The 22,409-nt window shown below is 44.9% G+C and overlaps 1 protein-coding gene and 1 long non-coding RNA gene across 3 annotated transcripts in view; one reads left to right on the top strand and one right to left on the bottom strand.

Moving 5' to 3' along the window:
• LOC135361721 (uncharacterized) overlaps positions 1–11,660 on the top strand; it is a 54,128-nt gene extending 42,468 nt beyond the window's left edge. For both annotated transcript variants that reach the window (XR_010405475.1, XR_010405474.1), the window contains exons 2-4: positions 788–956; positions 8,502–8,564; positions 9,098–11,660. This is a non-coding gene — a long non-coding RNA (uncharacterized LOC135361721). The remainder of the gene's footprint in view (positions 1–787; positions 957–8,501; positions 8,565–9,097) is intronic.
• Positions 743–21,375, bottom strand: GCKR (glucokinase regulator). Its single transcript, XM_064572004.1, has 4 exons — positions 21,278–21,375; positions 14,499–14,581; positions 3,443–3,592; positions 743–937 (listed from the first exon to the last, which is right to left on the bottom strand). Exons 2-4 carry the CDS (start codon positions 14,541–14,543, stop codon positions 743–745), a joined length of 390 nt encoding a protein of 129 aa, XP_064428074.1. The 5' UTR covers positions 14,544–14,581; positions 21,278–21,375.
• Between the last annotated feature and the right edge of the window lie 1,034 nt (positions 21,376–22,409).

The raw sequence follows: 22,409 nt of genomic DNA, 5'->3' as shown, positions 1-22,409 counted from the left end.
TTCAGCAGAATTAGTGCCTGTGTTGATAATAGATTACAGCTTTCTTACCCTCAGAAGTTTGCTTTCTCCAAAATAACGGTAAACATTGTCACCCTGCCATTTGTCTCTGGATAATTCTAAAAAATCTTTGAACCATTTTAGCTCAACCTAGAGGTCAGGTTCCATTGACAATGACCTAACTCTCTGATGTTGGAACCACACATCAGTACAAGTATCCAAACATCCCCAGATTTTCTTTGGATGTTCCCTCACCCACCCCAACCTCCTTTCTTCCAAAATTTTCCTTGATTCTTGGCCTACCCTGTAATCTCCCCCAAATAATTCTGGCAGCTCTCTGTACCCAGCCTGCTGTTCTAATCCATTTCAACTCTCTCTGTCTTGTATTGGAATTGTTCGTATGTGCTTGTGAATTCCTAGGGGGTGGGGATCAGACCTTAGCCATCTTTATCTCCTCCATAATGCCAGAATGTATCCAGCTGCTTCTCCACCTAGTTCATTACACCTGAACATCATACACAACTGAACAAGAGTTGAATTGACTTGACATCACTGTACCAGCCAAGTACTTGGCAACAAAACAAAACACCCTCTGGACTTCTAGAGTTCTCCTTTATCCAGCCTTGGGGAAATCTGACCATGCACCATATCCATTCCACACCTCTGTGCCTCCTTGTCACAATCACAATTCCCCAAGAAACAGGGAGCTCCTTGGCAGAACATCACTAACTTTGTAAACACAGTATCAAGCAAAATTCCTGATACGCTGAAAGGACTCAATGAATGTTAGCTGCCGGTGGGATACCTCTTCCTTCTCGTGTGCAACCTGGATGTGGAAGGAGATGGGAGCAGTCCAAATGTCATCCGACAGTGGCTGGGGGAAGTGGATCACCTGGAGGAGGGTCTCGATGCATCGAGCCTTGGGCTGTCCAGAGAACCGCTGTGGAGGAAGCAGGAAGGTCAGTGTCGGGCTAGAAGGCCGGGGGAGCAGAGAATGAAATCGAAGAGGAGAAAGGAGTGGGAGAGTGGGAGGCAGGCACCTGGGATCCCGAAGACGGGCCAGAGAGGCTGTAGAGAAGTGGTCCCTATAGGCGATCCCAAACTCACAATCCCCAGGTGTGAAGAACAAGGGTTAGTGGTGGGCTTTGATGGGCCGGGTTAAACTGGAGGATTAATGGCAACTTGGTCACACTTTCGGCCATGTGCCACCAACCCCATAGGTTGGTAACCTTAAACTGAACTCACTCCTTCCAGTTTCCTCCTTAACCCTATCCATCCTTCATACCCTGCCAAGACTGCTCATCTGCAAAAGCTGCTCCTTTTTGTCACCCGCCCCCCCCCCCCACTAGCTCAGCACTGCCCAAGAGAAATATAATGTGAGCCACATATGTAATTTAAGATTTTCTAGTACTGGGGTGCCTGGGTGGCTCAGACGTTAAGCGTCTGCCTTCGGCTCAGGTCATGATCCCAGGGTCCTTAGATTGAGCCCCACATCGGGCTCCCTGCTCCGTGGGAAGCCTGCTTCTCCCTCTACCACTCCCCCTGCTTGTGTTCCCTCTCTCGCTGTGTCTCTCTCTGTCAAATAAATAAATAAAATCTTTAAAAAAAAAAAAAAGATTTTCTAGTACTGCATTAAAAAAGAAACACATGGAATGCAAAAGAAGCAAATAAGAAAATAGATTTTAATCATGTTTTATCTAATCCAATATATATGTCTAAAATATTATTCCAACATATAAACAATATTACAAATTATTAATAGGGTATTCTACAATATTTTTGTATCATGTCTTTGAAATCTAGTGTCTAGTTTAAAATCCCAGCACATCTCAGTTCAGGTACTGAATTTTGAGGTAAAAGTAAAATGTAGTTCTACCAAAACAATAAAGTTGCATTTAATGAAAAAAATTACACTGCTTCAGTTTTTAAACAAAACATAAAAGTTCAGCTCCTCAGACACACTAGCCACATTTCCAGTGCTCAGTAGCCACATGTGGGTGGTGACTGCCATTTTGGATGGCCCAGGTCTAGCTACATTTGGCAAGCCCCAGTTCTGGTCTGGCTTTCAATCTTCCATGTAATCCTTAGAGGGGCCACTCTGGGATGCCAAGTCCTGGATCAGACATATCTCCGATTCCCCCTACCCACCCCAACCCCAGGATCTAAAAGAGCATAAAGCACTTTTCTTTTCCTGGTTGGTTGGTTCTATTCATTAGAGAAGGTTCTAGGGACTTGGTGGGTGCTCACTAAATGCTCATTGATTCCCTTCACACAGGGTTGTCAGATTTAGCAAATAAAAATACAGGATACCCAGGAATAGGAATTTCAAATGAATAATGAGAAAAATAGTATAAGTATGCTTCAAATATTGCATGGGACATACTTATACTAAAAAAAAAATCCTTTATTTATCTGAAATTCAAATTTGTCCTGTATTTTTGTTTGCTAAACTTAACAACTCTCCTTTCATGACCAGCTATTGTGCTATCTGCTCGGCGGCCATTCCTCCCCCTTCTAGTACCAGCACCTTGATCTTCCTCCCCCTTCTAGTACCAGCACCTTGATCTTCCTCCCCCTTCTAGTACCAGCACCTTGATCTTCCTCCCCCTTCTAGTACCAGCACCTTGATCTTCCTCCCCCTTCTAGTACCAGCACCTTGATCTTCCTCCCCCTTCTAGTACCAGCACCTTGATCTTCCTCCCCCTTCTAGTACCAGCACCTTGATCTTCCTCCCCCTTCTAGTACCAGCACCTTGATCTTCCTCCAGGGAACTATGGTTCCTCCATTCTCAGGCCAGGCTGTTTGACCGAGGCTCACTTCCCACCCTTTCCTCCAGTGCCATCCCCTAGGGAGAGCACATGAGCCAGGCCTGGGCAGAGGGCTGCCTTCCCCTGGAGCAGTGACTGGCTCAGAGATGGCATGTGACCCAAGACAAGCCAGCGAGAGCCCTTCCTCCCAGGCATTCGTGGGAATCACAGGCACAGATAAACTCTCCTTCCACTCGGGTTGCTAAATTGGTAGGATGCTAGGCTGGCACTGCCCGGGGCCAATTTGCCACCTACTGGAGAAAAGCTTCCTGAGAAGGAGAGCAACACAAAGGAGAGTTAAGGGCTGACATCCTGGAGCACATTGTTTGGAGTATCTGGATCGAGCTACCCTGGAACTCCAGTTACGTGAACCAGTCATTTGCCTTGTTTAGCTTAAACTGGTATGAATTAGAGGTCTGTCACATACTTGTAACTGAAAGAATCTTGTCTGATAGTTATCATCACACAGTCATGCCCCCAAGCATGCACATACATTCCCCAGAGGGGTGGATGAGCCTGATAGGAGGAGGAGGCAGCGCAGGAGTAAAGTCAGCCCTTGGCCCCACACGTGTCCATATCTCTGTGGCAGCCTAGGCAGGGGGCCAGGCCCCACCCAGCCACATCCCATCACAGCCTACCTGCAGCATGGCCAGCGCCCGCCAGAAGAACTTGGAGTTGCGAATGCAGAGGTCCAACATGTGGTTTTGGAGAATCTTCCCAAGAAGCACATGGGCCCCTGTGTTCACAGTATTCAGCACCCACTTGGTGCTTAGCTCATGCTGGAGCCTCTAAACAGGGCACACACACAAGGGTATGGGAAATTAGAGGATGGTAGAGCAATAGGGTGAATAGGGCCCTATTGTCAGACAGGAATCCAGGGATCAAAAACCAGGGACCAAAATATAGACATAATTTGTTTGACCAGCCCAGAGTTAGACGTCAGGACAGTAGTTGTAAACCAGGACTGTCCCAGGCAAACTTAGTGGTGTCACACATTTGTGGTTTTGACCCCCCAGTACACAGATATCTTCTCTGAGTTCTTTTTTTTTTTTTTTTAAGATTTTATTTATTTATTTGACAGAGAAAGAGACAGTGAGAGAGGGAACACAAGCAGGGGGAGTGGGAGAAGGAGAAGCAGGTTCCCTGCCGAACAGGGAGCCCGATGCGGGGCTTGATCCCAGGACACCGGGATCGTGACCCGAGCCGAAGGCAGACGCTTAACGACTGAGCCACCCAGGCACCCTCTTCTCTGAGTTCTTGCGCAAAAGGGTTTTGCACTTATCAGAACTTTCCTTTTGCTCCCCAGGTACGTGACAGGGGAGGAGTGAAGATCCTGGGATTCATTCCACTAAACCAAAGGCTCCTTGAGAGCAGAGATGGTGTCTTATTCTGCTCCAGAGCCCCAATCTTTTTGATAATGGCTGATACATGGATACGATCAATACACAGTTGTTGAAAACTAATTCAATTTAAACCTATAACAACCCAACGAAATCGGATTTTCTATCCCCATTTCTACATATGTGGAAACTAGAGGTCAAAAGTAAAGTAACGTGAGGGGCAACTGGGTGGCTCAGTGAGTTAAGCGTCTGACTCTTGATTTCGGCTCAGGTCATGATCTCAGAGTCATGAGATCGACCCCTGCATTGGGGGTCTGCTGGAGATTCTTTCTCTCCTCCTCCCTCTGCCCCTCCCACCACTTGTAGTCTCTCTTTCTCTCTCAGGACCTAAACCCAGGTCTTCTGATTTGTGATGAAGGCATTTCCTACTTGGCCACAATCATCTCCTAGGTGAATAAGATAATGTATGGGAAAGCACACTGAAAACTAAAACACTGTATAAACACATAGTACTGTGAGTATAAACACCACCTGTCCTTGGCCCTCATCTCTTGCACTTATAACCTCCATTACTGCACTTTGCATCTATTACTATAACCGGAGTCCAGAAAAAGAATTGAGAGGATTAATTACTGGGTCCTAGCCAGGCTAGGGAACAAGCTACCACTACTTCTACCCTCTTATTCTGGCATCCTAGAAATAGCGGGTCACACACACCCTTTGCAGAGGGTATATTGAAAATACTTAACAAGTGATTGACAGGGACATGAGTACTGTATAAGAACATTTGCAATGATGTGGATGGAGCTAGAGATTATTATGCTAAGTGAAATAAGTCAGTCAGGGAAAGACAAATGCCATATGATTTCACTCATATGTGGAATTTAAGAAACAAAATAAAGGGGGGGAAAGAGAGAGAGAGAGGCAAGCCAGAAACAGACTCTTAACTATAGAGAACAATGGTTACCAGAGGGAAGGTAGGTGGGTGGGGGATGGGTGAAGCAGGTGATGGGGCTTAAGGAGTGCACCTGTTGTGATGAGCACCGGGTGTTGTATGGAAGTGTTGAATCACTATATTGTACACCTGAAACTAACATTACACTGTGTGTTAACTAACAGGAATTTAAATAAAAACTGGGGGAAAAAAAAAGATACTGTGGCTCATTTGGCCAAAAAAAAAAAAAAAGAGAGAGAGCGCACACGCAGAAATCTGACCAATCAGAATGGAGCTAGCTAGTATGCAGTACACAGACTGCCCTGTGGGAAAGAGATCAATCAACTCCGGGTTATATCATTTATGTCACTGACCATTATATTACCATGTATACCATGAGCTCTCATTAACACAAAAATATATTAAAGTGTACATAATTTGAATCCAGACACATTCATTTTAAAGTACATATAGAAAAAAGGCAGCAAATGTACCTAGAAAAATCCTTAAAAAGATGAGTGAGAGGGGCGCCTGGGGAGCTCAGTTGTTAAGCGTCTGCCTTCGGCTCAGGTCATGATCCCAGGGTCCTGGGATCGAGTCCCGCATCAGGATCCCTGCTCAACGGAGAGCCTGCTTCTCCCTCTCCCACTGCCCCTGCTTGTGTTCCTGCTCTCACTATCTGTCTCTCTGTCAAATAAATAAATAAAATCTTAAAAAAAAAAAGTGAGAGAAGCACTAACCTTTCAGATATTAAGAACACAATAAGCCTCTATATTTAAACTGTATGGCATCATCACATCAATAGACAGACTGGTAGAACAGAACAGAAAGTCCATAAATAAACCAGTGCACATGGGAACTAAGTATCTGATAGAAGTAGCATCTCAAATCACTCAGGAAAAGATGAATTTAAAAAATATATTGAGATGGAGCATCTGGGTGGCTCAGTCAGTTAATGTCTGCCTTTGGCTCAGGTCATGATCTCAGGGTCCAGGGATGGAGCCCCACATGGGGCTCCCTGCTCAATGGGGAGTCTGCTTCTACCCCCACCCCTGCTCCTTTTCTCTCTCGCTCACTCTCTCTCAAATAAATAAATTATAAATATATATTATATATATGGAGAGAGACAGTCACTTAGAAAAAAATAAAAGTGGATTCATACCTTAACCCATACACAAGAATCAATTAATGAATTGCAGGTCTAAGTGTTTTTTAAAAAAGAAAGAAAAAAGAAACCATTTTTACTAGAAGAAAGCACAGGTGGAGTTCCTTTACAACCTGGGAGTAGCAGAGAGCTTTCTGTGCCTCAAGGTCCAGATTCAACAAAAAATGGATTAATAAGTTCTACCCCAGAAAAATTAAAACAAAGACATTTGCATGGTTAAAACCCAAATGAAATATTTACAATACATATCAGAAAGAAAGGACTAATGCCTCTGATTTATAAAGTGCTAAAAATCAGGGGCACCTGGGTGGCTCAGTCAGTTAAGTGTCTGCCTTCGGCTCAGGTCATGATCCCAGGGTCCTGGGATCGAGTCCACATCAGGCTCTCTATTCAGCAGGGAGCCTGCTTCTCCCTCTCCCTCTGCATGTCGCTCCCCCTGCTTGTGCTCTCTCTCTCTCAAATAAATAATATCTTTAAATAAAAATAAAGTACTAGGGCGCCTGGGTGGCTCAGTTGGTTAAGCGACTGCCTTCGGCTCAGGTCATGATCCTGGAGTCCCGGGATCGAGTCCCGGGATCGAGTCCCGCATCGGGCTCCCTGCTTGGCAGGGAGTCTGCTTCTCCCTCTGACCCTCCTCCCTCTCATGCTCTCTGTCTCTCATTCTCTCTGTCTCAAATAAATAAATAAAATCTTAAAAAAAAAAAAATAAAGTACTAAAAATCAAGGGATCATACAGACCCCAATACCATTAGAAAATGAGTATATTTCATGTATTTACATGAACACACAATTCACAAAAAGATTTACTAAAGACCCTTAAGCATGTGAAAAGAGGCTCAATTAAACACATAATAAGTAAAATACAAATGAAAACCACACAGAAATAGAATTTCTCATCTATCACATTGGCACAAATCCAAAAGCCTGAGAATGCTCTTAAAGAGGCTATAGGGAAGGGGCGCCTGGATGGCTCAGTCGTCAAGCATCTGCCTTCGGCTCAGGTCATGATCCCAGGGTGCTGGAATCGAGCCCCGCATCGGGCTCCCTGCTCCGCGGGAAGACTGCTTCTCCCTCTCCCACTCCCCCTGCTTGTGTTCCCTCTCTCATTGCGTCTCTCTCTGTCAAATAAATAAATAAATAATCTTTAAAAAAAAAAAAAAAAAAGCAAAATGGGACAATCCCTATGAAGAGAAATGTTGCAGTATCTAACAAAATTACATATGTATTTATCCTTTGACCCAGGTCTCATTCTTCTAGTTTACGCCAAAGATACACTTCTACATTACAAAAATACATGCATATTCATTGCATCATTATTGGTAATAGCAAAATATTGGAAACAACCAAATGTCCTACATCAGAGACTGCCCAAGTAATTCTTGCACATGTACAATTTACACACAAATGTAAAAAATAATGAGGAAGGGTTTTATAAACCCAAGTGGAGTTATTTTCAGGATATCTCATTAAAGTACAAAAGAATATACATAGCACAGTGCCTCTTGTATAAGAAAAAATTGCAAAGTACATACAAACACACTTTTTTTGCAAAAAGAACCACAGGAAGGCACGTCAGTAACTAATGAAATTGTTTACCTGTAGGGATGAGTGGAGACAGGAGGAAGGAAGAGTGAAGGGGGTGGGACATCTCCTTTTTATACAGTTTGACTTTATTTTTTTTAATTTTTTTAAAGATTTTATTTATTTATTTGATAGAGACACAGCGAGAGAGGGAACACAAGCAGGGGGACTGGAAGAGGGAGAAGCAGGCTTCCCGCAGAGCAGGGAGCCCAATGAGGGGCTCGATCCCAGGACCCTGGGATCATGACCTGAGCCGAAGGCAGACGCTTAACAACTGAGCCACCCAGGCACCCCTACAGTTTGACTTTAAACCACGTTATGTTTTACATATTCAAAAGATAAAGTGAGATCAAAAACAAAAAACTCAGGGACACCTGGGTGGCTTAGTCAGTTAAGTGTCTGCCTTCGGTTCAGGTCATGATCCCAGGGTCCTGAGATTGAGTCCCACATCAGGCTCCATGCTCAGCGGGGACCCTGCTTCTCCCTCTCCCTCTGTCTGCTGCCCCTCCTGCTTGTGCTCTCCCTCTCTCTCTGACAAATAAATAAAATCTTAAAAAAACTTCTAAAATGGAAAAAAAATAAAAACAAAGCAAATGAAACTAACTATATATCATACTGATAACATAACTACAGAGAGAGAGGAAAAAATTTAATGCAAGTGACTTTTGACACTTTAGGTACCTTTCGTGGGATATGGTCAGAAGACAAAAAGAACTGCAAAGAAATCTTGACCATTCTTGGTAAGTTTGTTGATGATAGTGTTTTAGGGTAGCAATTTCAAAACCAGTATTTATTGCAGGACTAAGCAAATGGATAAATATATTGATGATGTTGGAAATCAACATTCTCACTAAGGGAAAACAGGAAGGAGAACATATATACATTCATAAATGTGTATATATGTACTTATGTGAAAAAAATACACAGTTGACCCTTGAACAACAAGGGTTTGAACTACACAGGTCCACTTATAGGCAGATTTTTTCAATAAATACAGTGTGGTACTATAAATGAATTTTCTGTATGATTTAACATTTTCTTTTCTCTAGCTTATTTTATTGTAAGGATACAGCCTATAATACAAAGAACTTTAAAAATATGTATTGACTGTTATCGGGAAGGCTTGTGGTCCACAGTAAGCTATTAGTTAAGTTTGGGGAGTCAAAAGTTATAGGGGGATTTTCAACTGTGTGGGATGCCAGTGCTTCTAATCCCCGTGTTTTTCAAGGTCAACTATATTTCCTCATTCTTTTTTTTTTTTTTTTTTTTGGAGACAGAGACAGTGCACACGCAAACAGGGAGAGGAGCAGAGGGAGAAGAATCTCAGACTCCGGGCGCCTGGGTGGCTCAGTCGTTAAGCGTCTGCCTTCGGCTCAGGTCATGATCCCAAGGTCCTGGGATCGAGCCCCGCATTGGGCTCCCTGCTCCGCGGGAGGCCTGCTTCTCCCTCTCCCACTCCCCCTGCTTATGTTCCCTCTCTCGCTGTGTCTCTCTGTGTCAAATAAATAAATAAAATCTTTAAAAAAAAAAAAAAAGAATCTCAGACTCCACCCTGAGCACAGAGCCGGATGTGGGGCTCAATCTCATGACCCTGAGGTCATGACCTGAACGGAAATCAAGAGTCCGACATTTAGCCGATTGAGCCACCCAGGTGCCCCTGTATTTACTTGTTCTTTCTACCAAAGAACTTTGCTTAGAGGCAAAGCCACCAGAAGCGCCCCTACACCTAGCTTTTTAAATACAGCAGTCCCCACTTACCCACGGGATGAGTTCCAGACCCCCAGGGGATGCCCGACACTGCACAGTACCGAGCCATACACATACTGTTTTTTTCCTATATATACATACCTATGATAAAGATTATTTTATGCATTAGGCACAGTAAGAGATGAACAGCAACAACAATAAAATAGAACAATTATAAGAACATACTATAATAAAAGTTATGTGACTGTGGTCTCTCAAAATATCTTCTTTTACTATATTCACCATTCCCCTTCTGGTGACGATGTGAGATGACAAAATGGCCACTGGATGAGATGGAGGGACAGGAATGACATAGGCAGTGTGACGTAGCGTTAGGCTACTACTGACCCTTTGGACTACAGTTGATTGGGGTAAATGAAACCGTGGAAAGCAAACGTGGAGAAGGCAGGACTGCTGTACCAATCCCCACTGACAACCACGGGGGCTCCTTGAAAATTACTGATTCCAGCCAGGACTGGAACCAGGGAAAGTACGAGGTGAACCTGGGACAACATTTCTGTTCTCCTACATAGACAGCTGGGGATGCTATTGTACAGATGCACATCTATACACACACACAGGTAAATAGTAATCACGAGATTTAGAAACTGAAGTGGAGTGATTTTCAAGATATCTTGTTAAAAAACGCAAGGCACAAAGACTATAATATGCTACCCTTTTGCATAAGAGAAAAGGTGATTTATTTTTTTTCCCAAAAAGACACACAGCAAAGAATGGTTAAACACTAATGTGGATATGTCACAAGGACAAAAGGGCCAGCCTGAATAAGAGCTCATTTTGAGTATTAAAATCAATAATGACAGGGATGGATTAAAACACGCTTAACAACAAAAAATTCATGAGTCCATACTGAGTCTAAATATATGTAGATAGGGTGGGGAGAGAAGGGAGAGATTTTCTTTACAGAAGAATACCAACTAATAAATGTAGACAAAAAGATAGAAATAGAAAATCACCATTAAAAAACCGCCATAGTAATAAATTGATTCAACCAAGAATCATCTGTGGATGCTAAAACCATTGGGTGAAAGATCACTAAGGAATAGGATGCAAAGAAATCGGACTCTACCAGGGCGCCTGGGTGGCTCAGTCCATTAAGCTTCTACCCTCAGCTCTGGTCATGATCTCCGGCTCCCGGGATGGAGTCCCCCGGCTGGCTCCCTGCTCAGTGGGGAGTCTGCTTCTCCCTCTCCCTCTGCCCCTCCCCCATCACTCATGTTCTCTCTCTGTTTCTCTCAAATAAATAAATAAATAAAATCCTAAAAAAAAAGAAATCTGACACTACCTTGAGTAAGTGATCAAACATCACCAATAAAGAAATGACCTGACATCAGGCACCTCCTAATCTGATACACTGGCAAAGCCACAGTCTCCTCTATGCAGTACTCTTGCCAAAAGACTTCACCTGAATAGAATGAAGAAACAATCAGGCAAATCCAAGGTGAAGCATATTCTGGAAAACAATTGGTCCAGACTCCTATACTATCAGTGTCATAAAAGACACAAAAAAACAGCTAAAGAATTCATCTAGATTAAAGAGACTAGGGGCGCCTGCGTGGCTCAGTCGTTAAGCGTCTGCCTTCAGCTCAGGTCATGATCCAGGGTCCTGGGATCGAGCCCTGCATCGGACTCCCTGCTCAGGGGGAAGCCTGCTTCTCCCTCTCCCACTCCCCCTGCTTGTGATCCCTCTCTCACTGTGTCTCTCTCTGTCAAATAAATAAACAAAATCTTAAAAAAAAAAAAAAAATAAGGAAAGAAACTAAAGAGACCTGATAACTAAGTGCAATGCATTATCTCTGATTGGATCCTGGACCTGGAAATAAAAATAATACAGGGATAATTGGGGAAATTTTAATATGGTCTGCAGATTTGATAATTGTATTCACTGTCATTTTTCCTGAGTGTGATAATTATATTGTGGTTATGTAGGCAAATGTCCTTGTTCTTAGGGGACACAGTAATTTGTGTCAAGTGTCATCATATCTCCAAGTATCTTTCAAATAATTCAGAGGAAAAGAGGGATGAAGCAGATGTGGCCAAATGTTAAAGGCTGGTGAACCTAGCTCTCTCTCTCTCAAATAAATAAATAAAATCTTTTTAAAAATTGGTGTATGGGTGTTCACTGTTCTTGCAATTTTTCTGTAGGGTGGAAAATTTTTCAAAATACAAGTGTGGGAGGAGTTTACATCAAAAATATTTCTGCAACTGAAGATTTACTAATGGAAGCCTCTTTATTTCAAACAATTGCCATGTATTTAGAAAGATACAAACCAGAATCAAGCATAAGACAGAAGCCATACACACCAAAAAAAGACTGATAGATGTGACTATGTAAAAATGTAAATAAAACATCTCTACATCAAAAACGTAGAAAAAACAGTAATAAACTGGAGGAAAATACAGAACAAGAAAAAAAAGGCTACTGTCCTTGCTATAAACACTCCCTCTTATAAATTAATAAGAAAAAAATAAATATGCTCAAAAGAATGGGTAAATATGCTCAAAAGGTATGAAAAAGTAACACAATAAAGAAAAAAAGTGCAATACCCAATATATATCTTTAGGTGGCCAATCTCCATAGTTATCAAAGCAATTTGAATTAGGGGCACCTGGGTGGCTCAGTTAAGTGTTTGACTTCAGTTCAGGTCATGATCTCAGGTCCTGGGATCAAGCACCTGCGTTGGGCTCTGCGTTCAGCAGGGAGTCTGCTTCTCCCTCTCCCTCGGCCCCTCCCTCTCCCCCTACTCATGCTCTCTCTCTCTCAAAACCATAAATAAAAATCTTTAAAAAAATGATGATGTCGGGCGCCTGGGTGGCTCAGTTGGTTAAGCATCTGCCTTCCACTCAGGTCATAATCCTGGAGTCCCAGGATCAAGTCCCACGTCGGGCTCCCTGCTCAGCAGGGAGTCTGCTTCTCCCTCTGACCCCCCTCTCTCTCATGCTCTCTCTCTCAAATAAATAAAAAATCTAAAGAAAAAATGATGGTATGGATATATTTGTACAGAAATGTGTTCATAATTTTCAATGAAGAGAAGCAAGTTAAAAACAGCATGTCAAATATGGTCCTGTTTTTGTATAAATATATTTACGTATGCATAAAAAAGGCTAGAGGGACATTCTCCAAAATTTGTCTAAGTGGTTTTTTGGAAGAAGGTTGTTATGGATACTTTTTTCCTTCTTTTGATTTCTGTATTTTCTGAAGTGTTTACAACAAAAATGTTGCTATTATAATTACAATTTTCCTTAAAAACAGATCTTTTTCAAAAGATCACAGGTTAGGGTGCCTGGGTGTGTCAGTCGGTTAAAGGGCTCAGGTCACCATCCCAGGGTCCTGGAATCGAGTCCCATGTCTGCAGGGAGTCTGCTTCTCCCTCTGCCCCTCCCCCCACTCGTTCTCTCAATCTCTCTCTCTCAAATAAATAAATAAAATCTTTAAAAAAAAAAAATCACAGCTTAAGATTCCCTACCATATCCCCTATCCCTGGAATAGTACCTGGCATGTGATAGGTGCATAAAAAATATTTGTTGAAGGAATGAGTAAAAGAATCTGACTCAATTCATGGATATGGTTGAAATTTATATTGTGAAGTGAAATAAACCATGAGCTTCGAGTCACAAGGCCAGGGTTTGAGTCTTGACTCCGCTTTAGCCATGTGGCTATGATTACAATCCCTTAATCTCTTAGTTTCAGCTTCCTTATCTGAGATGGGGGACAAAACCTACATCCCTTAGGAGCTCGTTATGAGAAATGATTATTATAAATGAAATAGTTTGTAAAGTGCATAGGCCTACATGTGTATTAGGTATGATGACTGTACAGTGGAACCTGGAAGTGTGGAGAGGTATCTCACATCAAGGAGGGGTCTAAACATTGTGAGTTTCATTGGAGAAGACTTCTTAGAAGATGTGAGATGTCAAAGGAGACAACGAATGTGGAAAGTATGCCAAAAAGTAGAGATGTGACCAATGAACACCATTTGGAAGGGAAGACAAAGATACACACAAAGAAGGAGCAAGGATCCCCTGGCTCGGGGCGGGGGGGCGGCGGTGGGGAGCTTCCATTGAGTTCTTAGTGCAGGTAAGAAAGCATGGCAGCTGTTGTCTGGTCAAGTCAGGAAGCTTCCTGGAAGAGGTGATCTGAATAATGGATGAGACCACATCTCTCCAGGGCAACCCTTCGGGGCCCTGGTTGCGCCCTGTGGATGGTGGACAGGTGTCAGTGAGAAAACGGAGGACCACAGATGTAAAACTGCTTTCTCTCTTGGGCCACAAAGCACAGATGAACTGATACTCAGATGTCCCAATGCCCACTCTAAACTCTAAACTGCGAAGTGCACCCAAATTGATTATTATTTCTATGATTATTATCAGTGCTTGTACTGTTAATGCTTTGCCCAAACATTATCAGTGCTTCACTAGTGAAATTATAATTAGCGAAAATTATAATTATAATAAATATCATAATAATTATAATTACTGAAAATTATAATGATAATACATATTGTAATAAATTATAACTAGTGGAATTATAATTTCACTGTATTACGGACGATATCAGTGTAATATTGTCTGCAGTGAATTCAGCATAGTGAATTTGCAAGCATGTGCCTTAAAGAGTTTTGTATAGTGAGGATGACTATAATATCGACAATGAACCCGTAACAAAGGACAAATGAGTATCTGTCAGACGACTGGTGGCCTGGCCTGTCTTTTGCACATATTCCGGGATAGAACTGAGCCATTGCCTTGGAAACTCTGACCAGTGACCTGGTAACACAAGAACTTGCCCAGCTGGCTTTCTGGAAGTCCAACAAAGCTTTCTACCTCCAGCCTTGAGTTTTCTAATTTCTGGAACCCCTCCCCCTTTGAGTCCCTCAGTGCAGATAATATCCTCTTAGTCCCCATACCTGGATGAAGTTCCCTTCATATTCGAAGAAAAGCAGTGGCCACATGATGCTGATGATGGAGGGGAAGAGCTTCTTCGAGGGGTCTGGGGAAAGAGAGAGAGAAAGATGAGCCAGAGCAGTATCTCCAGGAAGGCCTTGCTGTAACTGCCACCCCAGGTTCCCTCCTTAAGGCTGGACCCTCACTGGCAGGGCCTGGCCCACGGTGCTATGTGCCAGGGCCTGGATGTTGGCAGTCTTCTCTTTCACCTGCTCCACCAGCGTCTGCACCTCCGTGAGGTTGTCTAGGAGAGGGGGAGGGCACCAGAGATGAAAGGCTGGCTGTCCAGCTGTTCTTCCTGTTCCCCTGGGGTCCAGTCAGGACACGTGCCCCTGGCCCTCCCTCAGAGCAGGTGCCTTAAGACCCAGAAAAATGACAGTTCCCCTGAGTCACTCTGCCACCTCCATCTGCTCACCCCACCGCTTCTGTCTTCCCTCTCACCATCCAGGGTAAAAATGAAGACCACAGTGTCAATTTCCATGAGGGATGGCAAGATGGAAGTCAGGAAGTCCTCCTGGGAGAAGGAGAACTGGGGACCCTGGGCACAAGAAGATGGGAATCCCCCCCCCATGAAAAACTCCAGCACAGAGCCCCGGAGACTGCAGAGGGCCTCACAGGACCTCTCATACAGCGTGTTTGTATACAGATGAAAGAACTGAGGTTCAAGGAGGCAAAGTGTTTTGCCCAAGATGATGCAGCAAGTTAAGGGAAGAGCACTGGACCAGAGCCAGCTTTAGAGGGTGAATCCAGAGCCTTCCACCCTCCCTGTGCTGCCCCAAAGCCTCCCGACCTCTAACCCATATTCCCTTCTCTGAACTGTCTGCCCTGTTACACTCCCCCACCTGTCTCTACCTCCCCTTACCTCCCATTCTGCACACCAATCACCTTCACAACCTCCCCCATGTCCCGTCATCCTCCCACCTGGTTGATGAGCTCAGCCTTCTGGTTAAACATATCACTGTGATCACCAATGAAAAAGCCACGGACATCACAGAAGTCTGGAAAGTTTAAGGACAGGAAGAAAGGAGTGATGGGCCTTATAGGAAAGAAAAGTTCTAGGCTTGGGGGGATGTTAATGGGACTTGGAGGAAAGTGGCAAGTGGGGTGTAGGGTGAGGTGTAACACACATGGGAGGCCAGAGCTAAGCAGGGCTGGGAGTTAAGGGACCAAGGCCTGAATAGGGGTTCAAAGGAAGGAGCATTTGACTGAAATGCCTATTCCAATAAGACAGGATGGACATTGAATGAGGAACCCCCATGGGTTGCGGGGGAGGAAATCGATTTGCATCAGGAGGAACCAGGAAGAAAGTCTGGACTGGGGTCCCACCAGCACCAAAGGTGTGGATGCACTCCACTCCATCCATGATGGCAATGATGCCGAGGGTCTGCCAGCCAATCAGGTACACTGGGCCTTTTTTCTCCAGGCTGAGAATGGGCCAGAGGTCAGGACACAAGAGGAGAGATCACAGTGAAAAAAGACGAGGGATCAGAGAAAGATGTACATGGCAGAGCACAGGTGTAAACCAACAGGAAGCCTACCATGCCCCTCCACCACACAGACCACACCCCTCACCCTGTTAATGAGTCTTGTAGGGTCTCCGCTGCTCTCAGCACATTCCCTATCCACGCCACCTCCCCCCTCCAAACACATTTCCACACACCTGGTGCTGGCTTGCTTCATCAGGGCAGTGATCTTAGGGCTTTGACTATAGGTCACCTGATGAGCCCGCTCAAATGTCCGCAGGATTTCCAGAAGGCACCTGGGAGAAAGGCCGCCAGCTCCCAGTGTGGGCCCAGTGCCTCCTCAGAAAGCATGGGTACCCGCCCCTGCCAGCCGAAGGCACAATTCCCTTAAAACTAAGTTCTGCTGGTCCCTAGTGGAGGTGCAGTGAGTATTATCAGAATGCATTACAGAGAATAGAAAGGGCTTCAGTGAGCAGAACACAAAGAGCAGACAGAGGGATAAGGAGATTAAGAGAGTGGTGGGAGGAGGATGGGATCAGAGTAGATGAGGAGGTTAAGTGGGGATTCGGGGGGCCAGGCCAGAGACCCAGTAAGGGAAGCAGGCCCCCAGCAGAAGGAGCTCTTCCTGCATGACCTGGACCATCCCCAAGTCAAAGACTCTCCGAAATTAGGGTAGCTTTGGATGTCCCAAGTGGGCACAGAGATTAGCGGGACCTGAGGAATCCAGGGTCCACTGGAAACAATCGAGACTCTGTGTGGTAAGAACCCCAGGCCAGCTCTTTTCCCATGGGAGGCATGGTGGGGCCTTCGTCTTGCTGCCATTAACCTGTCTCTGCGTCTGGACTTGCCATCCCCCAACCTGTACCAATCCCTTCCCTGCCTGACTCTGATCTCTCTCTCGTCCAGATCCCCCCTACCGGTACAGGAGAGAATGTGCTGAGAGCAGCGGAGACCCTACAACCCTCCAGTAGCAGGGTTTCCAGCAGGATCTTGGTTGCACTTCCACCTTTCATCCAGGATGAGCCACTGAGGCCCTCGGGCTGAGGACGTGATGACACCCGAGAGGAATTGGGAGAGGAAGGAGGATCCTGGAGTTCACTAATTAGTGGCCACTGGGCATGCACTCTGGTTGGTGGCCCCTGGCACAGAGTCTAGTTAGTGGCCCCTGGCATGGAGTCTGGTTAGAGGCCACTGGGGCTGCATTCGGCAGGACTGGGGGTGCCTAGTGCGCTATGAGGAGTGCTGGGTTGAGGGCTTCACTGAGAGAAGAGAGAGGGTAAGGGCCAGCTCTGGTCATTTCTACAGTACATTCAGGACTCTGAGGAGGAAGCCACAGTGATTGGGAGTCCCGTTAGCAGGAGATAAGTGTTTTTTGGAGAGGGTGGTTTTTTTTTTTTTTTCAAGAAGTTTCTCCCCACCCAAACCCCATTTTTTTAATAGCAGTTTGTCAATCTGAACACCACATTTCATGTCCTTTGGACAGACCAACGAAGCAGCCATTGTAATGGATAGGGATGTAACACGACACACCATGCATAAAGAGATGGCTACAAAAAGAATGATCAAGGGGCGCCTGGGTGGCTCAGTTGTTAAGCGACTGCCTTCGGCTCAGGTCATGACCCCAGGGTCCTGGGATCGAGCCCCGCATCGGGCTCCCTGCTCGGTGGAGAGCCTGCTTCTCCCTCTCCCTCTGTCTGCTGCTCTGCCTACTTGTACTCTCTCTGTGTTAAACAAATAAATAAAAATCTTTAAAAAAAAAAATGATCAAAGCGGTGTCTGGGAAAAGGAGATTAAAAGTAAACAACTGCAGACAGGAAGAGAGATGAGCGCCTGAGAGTGGAAAGATAGGGACCTCACACGGGGTAGCTGCCTTCCTACCACACAGAGGGAAGAGCAAGGAGAATGTCTCAGATGCTCTGATCACTGGCAGAGAGGGCCCGCAGCAGGGATTCGGCTCAGGCCCTTGTCAAGTCTAAGTGAGGGTAGACTACGCTCATGCCCTAGTGCCACGTATCGCCACCCCAGAGAAAAAGGCGTAGGAGCACCGGAGGCTTGAAAGGCCCACCCAGTTTTGGAGAGGATTAGAAAGGCAGAAAGATGAAACTGAATCCCATTGTTTTAAAGCCTGTATTTGAGGGCGCCTGGGTGGTTCAGTTGGTTAAGCGACTGCCTTCAGCTCAGGTCATGATCCTGGAGTCCCAGGATCGAGTCCCACTTTGGGCTCCCTGCTCGGCAGGGAGTCTGCTTCTCCCTCTGACCCTCCTCCCTCTCATGCTCTCTGTCTCTCATTCTCTCTCTCGCAAATAAATAAAAATAAATAAATAAAGCCTGTATTTGAAACTAAAAAGTAAGAGAAACAGAAAGCAATTCACCATTCCATTCAATACTCTCTACTCACAGATGCAAAAGAGGTTCTTCAAACAGGAAACCCACCCCAGACGGGTTAGGTGTTTAATGATTACAGATTTAGGAGACAGGATCAAGATGGAAATACAACATCTTAAGGTGAATGAGGAAATGGGAAAACAAGATTTGCTTTACTACATTTTAGTTGACACACAATGCCAGGAATTTAGAGAAGATGTAACAAAATCAGAGGCATCTGGGAGGTGGCAAGCATTCCCTAGGTGGGAGTGGGGAAGATCCTACCCCAATTGCAGGATTGAGCACAAAAGTTTCTTGTTTCTCTTGCAGTTTCTGCATCTGCTCTGCTATTTGTCGGAATGTGGAACTCCAGTCTTCAATGGGGTCATTTCTGGGGCCCACAGAGAGAGAGGTGGGGAGATTGTGAGGATCTAAAGGAAGGAAGGGCCTCAGATGGGAGTCAGGATCAAAGACCACATTGGGATTGGGGTCTAATGTCAACAATCTCCTAGAGATATGCTTTGGAGCTCATGGGGGCACTGTGTCTCTGAACCCCAAGGATAAGGGCTAGTAATGCATTCAGCAATTTAATCCCAGAGCAAAGCCAACACTCAAGTTTAAAGCTCCAGCCTGAGACAAGAACTTTCTCGTATCCTGGTCCTTGCCCATGTCCCACTGCCACGGCCATACTACCCACAACTTTCTGTGGGTCCTTGGAGGAGTACCTATCATCAGAATGTCAAAACTGCCACTTTATTTTCATTCTTAAGGTCCATCAGAAGCCCTTCCCATTCCTGGGAAGATATTCTGGCCATCTCCCCAAATAGCAAACCCCTCACTACTTGAGGGAGGGACAACAGTTCCTACTGAAGGAACACAACTGCAGGGTATAAAGCATAGCACCTAACAGTCAGCAAACATTTCTTGAATAAATTAATCATGAACAAAACAATGTGCTAAGGGGACAAGAGATCAACAGACTTGTTACCTGCTTAGGTGCAACCATGGAATCTCAAAGAATGGGGATCTTCTGTAGTTGACCTCTACTGGTCAACTCTGCTAGGGGGTACTTATCAAATCACCCACTGTGGCAGGAGCTCAGAGAGTTACCTCTCTATAAGGCCTCTCTAACCTCCTCTTATCATCCCATCCCTGCAAAATGTCTACCCCTTCTTGAACTATTTTTATATTTTTTCATCTGTATTTCCTCGAGGGCAAACAAGTTTCACATATTACATGCCCATCGTGTAAAGTGTTTTCTGTCATTTGTCCTCAAACTACTTCTGAAAGTCCCTAGAGACCTAAGCAGAGCGAGGAGACAGTGTTCATTGTACAGTGGAAACCTAGACTCCCAAACTTGGCTAGTCATCAAAATCACCTGGGGAGTTTGAGTTGTTGTTTTTTTTTTTTAAACTACCCATTTCTGGGTACCACGAGCACCCTGAGAATCAACTTCAGGAGTTCTGGAGTGGAGCCCCAAAATCTGTATTTTTAAAATGCTTCCCAGACGACTCTGAAGATTGGCCAAGTTTGGGAGCCACTGACTTAAGTAACAACTAGAAGATCTCCACGCCTACGTTGTTTGAAATCCTTTATTTCTCTTAGTCACAGTGCCTGAAATTAGCATCCACTGCAGCAGATACATTTTTGGCGAAGGAGAGTCCTCCATGAAAAGGAGCAGGGTTAAAAGTATCTCAGACTCATTTATATCTTCACATGAATTACACTACAAGCCTGGAATCTGGGAGTTGAGAAAAAGACCTCAGAAAGCACCCAGCTGCCCCATCCCCCAAGACCACCCCTGAATGCAAAGCTGCTCTTGAGAAATCAACAAGCCTTCACTGGAATACTCCAGCAACAGGAAGCCTTTAGCTTCATCAGGAGGCCCACTCCAATGGTTAAGTTAGCAGAGTTCCCCAAACCTGGCTGCGCACCAGCATCTCCAGGGATGTCTTCAAAAAATAGATATTTCAGGGCCTTACCCCAAAGCGACAACATCAGAGCTCTCGCACAAGGGGCTAAAAATCTACCTTCTTATTGCTTTAACACTCCCTGGGACGCCTGGGTGGCTCAGTCAGTTAAGCATCTGCCTTCGGCTCAGGTCGTGATTCTGGGATCCTGGGATCGAGCCCCGCATTGGGCTCCCTGCTCCACAGGAAGCCTGCTTCTCCCTCTCCCACTCCCCCTGCTTGTGTTCCCTCTCTCGCTGTCTCTCTCTGTCAAATAAATAAATAAAATCTTTAAAAAGAAAAATCTAAAAAACAAAAACAAAAACCACTCCCAAGGCTGCACATCCACAGAACCACACCTGAGCACTATGGATTTCATACACTGACCTTCTCTGAGGTCACAGTGGCCATCTACATAGAGAATAAGGCAGAGGTGATTGGGTGGCACAAAGTTTTCAGGAAAGGGGAACAGAGGGGACCAAAGGAGTGCCTAGAATGACAAAGGAGAATGGGTGCTAAAATAAGGAAGCTGGGCAAAGGGGAGTCAGAGGCCACTCAGCACCCACTGCTCCTTTGAAAAGATGCTCATCTTTGTGGTATGCATTTTCCTGACCCTAGTCTACCTTCTGGCCCTTGTTTTCCATGTCTCTTCCCTTCCTGTTTTGAATGTATGCTTTTGATATTTTATGTGGCCTTTGTAAGCTGCCTTCAATCCTTTCTGAAACAAGAGAATAAATCAACCAACCGACCAAAAAAACAAAACAAAAACAAAAACAACCCACCGAAAACAAAAACCTCATAAGCTTAGGGACAGTCGATATTTACTTTAATATTCTGAGATGTGGTCAATAAGACCATATCCACCGTGCCATCCCCTTTGTGGTCGTACTGTAGATTTTGACAGGTTCCCTCTTGGCCTCCCCCAGGGGTGTGGTCAGTCACTGTCTTTCATTTCAGCAGGCTTACCTGGCCATGTTCACAGGGTTGAAACCAACCAGGACTGGCAAAAAGATGGCTGGGTTGTCCATGCAGTAATCCATCTGGCCTGCCACAAAGGGAGCCTGATGGTAGGGGAAGAAAAAGGGCATGATGAGAAGGGTTACTCTGTTGTTGCCCGAGGCCCAGAGGCATCAGGATCCCCCAAAATGCTTGTTAGAAATGCATATTCCCAGGGGCGCCTGGGTGGCTCAGTCGTTGAGCGTCTGCCTTCGGCTCAGGTCATGATCCCAGGGTCCTGGGATAGAGCCCTGCATCGGGCTCCCTGCTCTGTGGGAGGCCTGCTTCTCCCTCTCCCACTCTCCCTGCTTGTGTTCCCTCCCTCGCTATCTCTCTCTGTCAAATAAATAGATAAAATCTTAAAAAAAAAACAAAAAAAACAAAACCTGCTTTAAAAAAAAAAGAAATGCATATTCCCAGACCCAGGTAAGATCTACTGGATCCACATTTGAAGGGGAAAGCCCCAGGCCTGTATTTTTAACAAGTTTCCCCAAGGAAATCCTCTGCATGGTAAAGTTTAAAAACTATTGAATTAAATTTTATGCTCCTTAAGGTCAGTGTCCTGCCCTCCTTGTGTGCCTCCTTCCACATCTAGCATTGCTGGACTTGTTTCTGCTTAGTGAATTGTTAGAATCAGTATGCTGCAATGGTGACAGAAAATTGGGGTCACCAAGTCCAGTGCTTGGAATCTTGTTAAAATGCAGATTCAGACTCAGGTTTTGGGGGGGAGCCTGCGATTCTGCATTTCTAGCAAATCCTAGGAGATACTGATGTTACTATTCAAGGACCATGCTTAAGTAGCAAAGGACTGGCCCAGAGATCAGCTTTTTCTGTAAAGAGCAAGAAAGTAAATATTTTAGGCTTTGGGGGCCCTATGAACTCTGTACAATACAAAACCCTACCATTGTAGCATGAAGCAGCCATGTTATGTAAACACAAAGGCTGTGTCTCAGTAAAACTTTATTTACAAAAACAGGCAGTGGCAGGATTGACTTGCCTATGTAGTTTGCTGACGCTGGGACTAGTCCATCTACCTTGGTTGTTGAATGGATTGATACACAGGTATTCTGAAATAGGATCCTTTCCCTTTCGTCCCACATTC

This window comes from Mirounga angustirostris, unplaced genomic scaffold (genome assembly GCF_029215605.1).
Source record: "Mirounga angustirostris isolate CCGP_5_RB_7025 unplaced genomic scaffold, mMirAng1.0.hap1 SCAF_10, whole genome shotgun sequence".
In the NCBI taxonomy this organism is placed as follows: domain Eukaryota; kingdom Metazoa; phylum Chordata; class Mammalia; order Carnivora; family Phocidae; genus Mirounga; species Mirounga angustirostris.
The sequence above is the reverse complement of the archived record's forward strand: the minus strand, read 5'-3'. Positions and strand labels throughout refer to the sequence as shown.

What these genes read in the sequence shown, in the direction of transcription:
- GCKR (XM_064572004.1), bottom strand. Translation starts at nt 14,543, where the DNA reads ATGTGGCCACTGCTTTTCTTCGAATATGAAGGGAACTTCATCCAG. An exon ending in ATGAAGGGAACTTCATCCAG is followed by an intron (nt 3,593 to 14,498) that starts GTATGGGGACTA and finishes TGCCCTGTTTAG; the next exon opens with AGGCTCCAGCATGAGCTAAG. An exon ending in GGGCGCTGGCCATGCTGCAG is followed by an intron (nt 938 to 3,442) that starts GTAGGCTGTGAT and finishes CTTCCTCCACAG; the next exon opens with CGGTTCTCTGGACAGCCCAA.